Below are 3402 nucleotides of genomic sequence, written 5' to 3'. Positions count from 1 at the left end.
ATGCTGATCTGGAGCCAGCATTATCTCTAAATGGCTCTTCACCTGTACTTAGATGCGACCCTGCAAAATCCTCCAAAAAAACAAGTGTGCAGCAAAAAGCTATGACCCAAATCTTGTTTATAATTTCCCATCTCATTCCACTCCATAAAAATCAGCTTTAAGCAATTTATTAGTGTGCCACCTAGGCTTCATCCCTCTTTATTTTAACAAATTGCTATGGCAAATCCCTTAATCCAGGCCTGAAAGAGGTAAGGCTGGCATTTCCAAATCACATGCAGCCCAGAGACGATTGACTGGTCTAATCTGCTTACCCTCCCCCAGAACCCAGAGGCTGCTCCACATGCCAGGGCAGGAGCAGCACTTGGGTCAAGTGTTCTGCAGTGAGTCAAGGGCAAGCGATGGGATGATCCCCAGGGAATGAGAGACCCTGAACTCCTGCTTCACTCCTGTGCTGCACTGCTGGGTTCAACCTCTGGCCAACAGGACCTTTGCCAAAAGCCTGCTTTGATGAATAAGGGTACCTGGGAGATGTGACAAAGGGAGAAATGGCACCGAGGAGCAAACTCCAGCCATTCCTGTAGCAAACACCTCTCCCTTGGGCACTGCAGCCCAACAGGCCATCACAGGCAGTAAAACTTGCCCAGGCAAGCAGTAAGGTGCAGGCAAACCTTTGCAAAGGAAAGCTGAGTGACAGCAACCTGAACACTACTGGAATTGTGATTTCTGTGCTTTTAACTTGTACCACAGCATGCTTAGGGATAAAAATAGCTTCTTTCTCTAATGCTATCAATCTGGTGCAAACACATGGTATCCTAGGCTCCCTGCACGTGCAGCCAGGGATTCCCACTGACTCCAACAGGCTCTCAGGCTGTGTCTTGGGGGCAGTAGCAACAGCAGAATGTAATTCTGCCCTGACTGCCTCTAATAAAAGAGATCCTCTCTTGGAAAGCACATACCAGGAAAACAACTGTGCAAGTAATGTTCAGAGTGTTTGATAACCTGGATCAGTTGATCAATTTTCCTACTATCTTCATGCACTTTGCTCTTCCCTTCTCAGAAGCAGTGAGTGGCACGGACTCTTTCTTTTAAAATATCGATGTAGTATTGTACTTTACATATTGTATTAAAACACTTCTCAGCAGAAAAATCTGTTTTCTTCTGTTTTCCTACCACTTGTCTAGATTCTTTCACCTGTATTATTGAATATATATTAGTGAAATACAGTTTTTACTATAGTGTTCTCATTCATTATTAAACACAGAGCTACAGGAACTTCCAAACAAGACACAATATACTTCAGTCTGTCATCATCAGGGTCCTCCATTCTCCCTGAAGGATTCACAGCCTGTGCTGAATAGACAGAGGATGAAGAAAATGGAAACATGATCAGGCTGTTTCATAAGTGGGAAATATGGGACAAAGCAAGCTTGTCCAAGGTCAAACAGGAAGTTTCTGGCATACAAAGGAAATGAATATTGAGCTCATGAATTTCAACTGTTGCATAACTAATAAGGGACATCCTTCCTTCAGTCTCATTCAGAACCCTGAACAGTTTTATTCTATGGCAAAGTCAGATTTAGATTGAAAGATTTACCTTACATGACAAAACACATTAATACTCCAAACCTGTACCTCAGTGAGGAACTAGAGACCCTATAGCAATCACCTCGTCACCCGTTCCAAATTACCTTCAGGTCATCTGGGATGAAGACTTTGCGAGCTTTCTTAATCATGGGCTGGGGTTTCAGCTCTTCTTCTGAGAACTTGCGCTTGCGAGGATCAAACATTTCCTGGCCAGGAATGCTGGACAGAGCAAGATCTGCAGGGTCAGGTTCATAGCCAACAGGAACTTGGATAGTCTCAGGATCAATAGGGCTCGGTGTGTTCCGGTTTGCTGGCAAGATCTGACCTACAGAAATACAGGATAAATACAGCTGGGTTAGAAAAAATATGTTAATTGTATCAAAAGACATGGATTTTAGAAGATCTCTACATACTTTACAAGTAGTAATTGTTTCAGCTTTCCCTTCAGATTTGGTATCTACTCTTGCTAAATATTAGATTGTCCATTCTGCAAGGCATATATTCTGATCCAGACATGCTCATGGCCTTTATATTCAGAATCTGTTCCTAATTCTGGTTGCTAATGTTGGATTCCCACGTAGCATCACTGAATCCAACATTGAGTTGCACTGACTGTAGGCAGAAGATACGTTGCTCCAACCTGTGCCACTTCATTAGGATCCCATTCTCAGGAACAGATCGTAAGTAGTGTCATTTAGTTCAGATTTATCAGCACACTGTAACTCCTCCCAGTTATACATTTGAGGGTGTGTTTATTTTACAATCAAACAACGTACTGTACTTGCCATGGATAGCATCTCATGGAAGTGTACTTTCAGCTGTGTTGAAGTACTCCAAGGACACTGCTATTTATTCTCCATGAAATCCTACCAGGGATATTCTAAAAGACAGTGAAGGAAACCAGCAACATGAAAGGCTACAACGATTCCTTAAAGATGCTCTGCAGAAATGAAGAAGACACTTATCAATGCTGCATTTCTCTTTTATGGTATATAAAATCTAATGAAAAGGAGCATATCCCCAGAAAATGAGTGATATCGCTCCCATTTTTCTTTTTTTTTTGATTTTAGATACAGCCTTCAAGATCCTACAGCACCAGTTCGGGCACCATTCCCACTAAAAATCCAATTTAAAATCTCAACCAAAGGTTCCAAAAATAGGATCCTGAAGTCAGCTGCCTAAACATGGACTATCCCCGGGGGCAGAATTTTCAGAAGTTTTCACATGCCTCAGAAGTAGAAGCCTCACAGACTTCAGAGGGAGGACTTCTGATTGAAACAGATATTCTTTTATAATTTTGGCTATTTGCTAATTCAACCTTAGCGATCTGATGGCTTTCATGATAACTACAAAAACATCCTGTGGCTGCGTAATATTTCCTTACTTGTGCCCACATCTGCAATATTTAGGGTGTAAAACAGTAAACATTATATGTCGTTTCTAATTCCAGGCCAGCATTAACAATGCAGGTTTTATTTTAATAATACGGGAACCACACAGAAAATGCGCTGGGGGAATTGCACTGCGCAGGGCTTCCTAAGGGAGAGCTTTTGTACCTCCTATTTTAGAGCTGATAAAATCAGCTTCCAGGAAAGGCTGGTGAGGGCCGGGGAGAGGAGAAAAGGAGGATCAAAGTTATCAAAATATAGATGTGGCTGCAGGAGAGGAGCGAGAGGAAAGGATGCTGCTGCACGCATTGTGCCACTGCGGAGCGCTGCCGCCCCTGGCTCGGGACGCGCTGCTGGAAACGTGGCGCTTCCCTCTGTCCCCCGTTAATCCAGCCGGGAACTGGCGGTGCCAGCGGCTTCTCCCCGCTCT

At 43.4% G+C, this 3402-nt stretch overlaps 1 protein-coding gene across 1 annotated transcript in view; it reads right to left on the bottom strand.

Annotated features, from left to right (window-relative positions):
• Positions 1–3402, bottom strand: part of HLF (HLF, PAR bZIP transcription factor) — a 36046-nt gene that overhangs the window by 5420 nt on the left and 27224 nt on the right. Inside the window, exon 3 of the mRNA XM_008637577.2 lies at positions 1689–1909. Coding sequence (XP_008635799.1) covers positions 1689–1909 — 221 coding nt within the window. The remainder of the gene's footprint in view (positions 1–1688; positions 1910–3402) is intronic.

This window comes from Corvus brachyrhynchos, unplaced genomic scaffold, assembly GCF_000691975.1.
Source record: "Corvus brachyrhynchos isolate BGI_N302 unplaced genomic scaffold, ASM69197v1 scaffold407, whole genome shotgun sequence".
NCBI lineage: Eukaryota > Metazoa > Chordata > Aves > Passeriformes > Corvidae > Corvus > Corvus brachyrhynchos.
The sequence above is the reverse complement of the archived record's forward strand: the minus strand, read 5'-3'. Positions and strand labels throughout refer to the sequence as shown.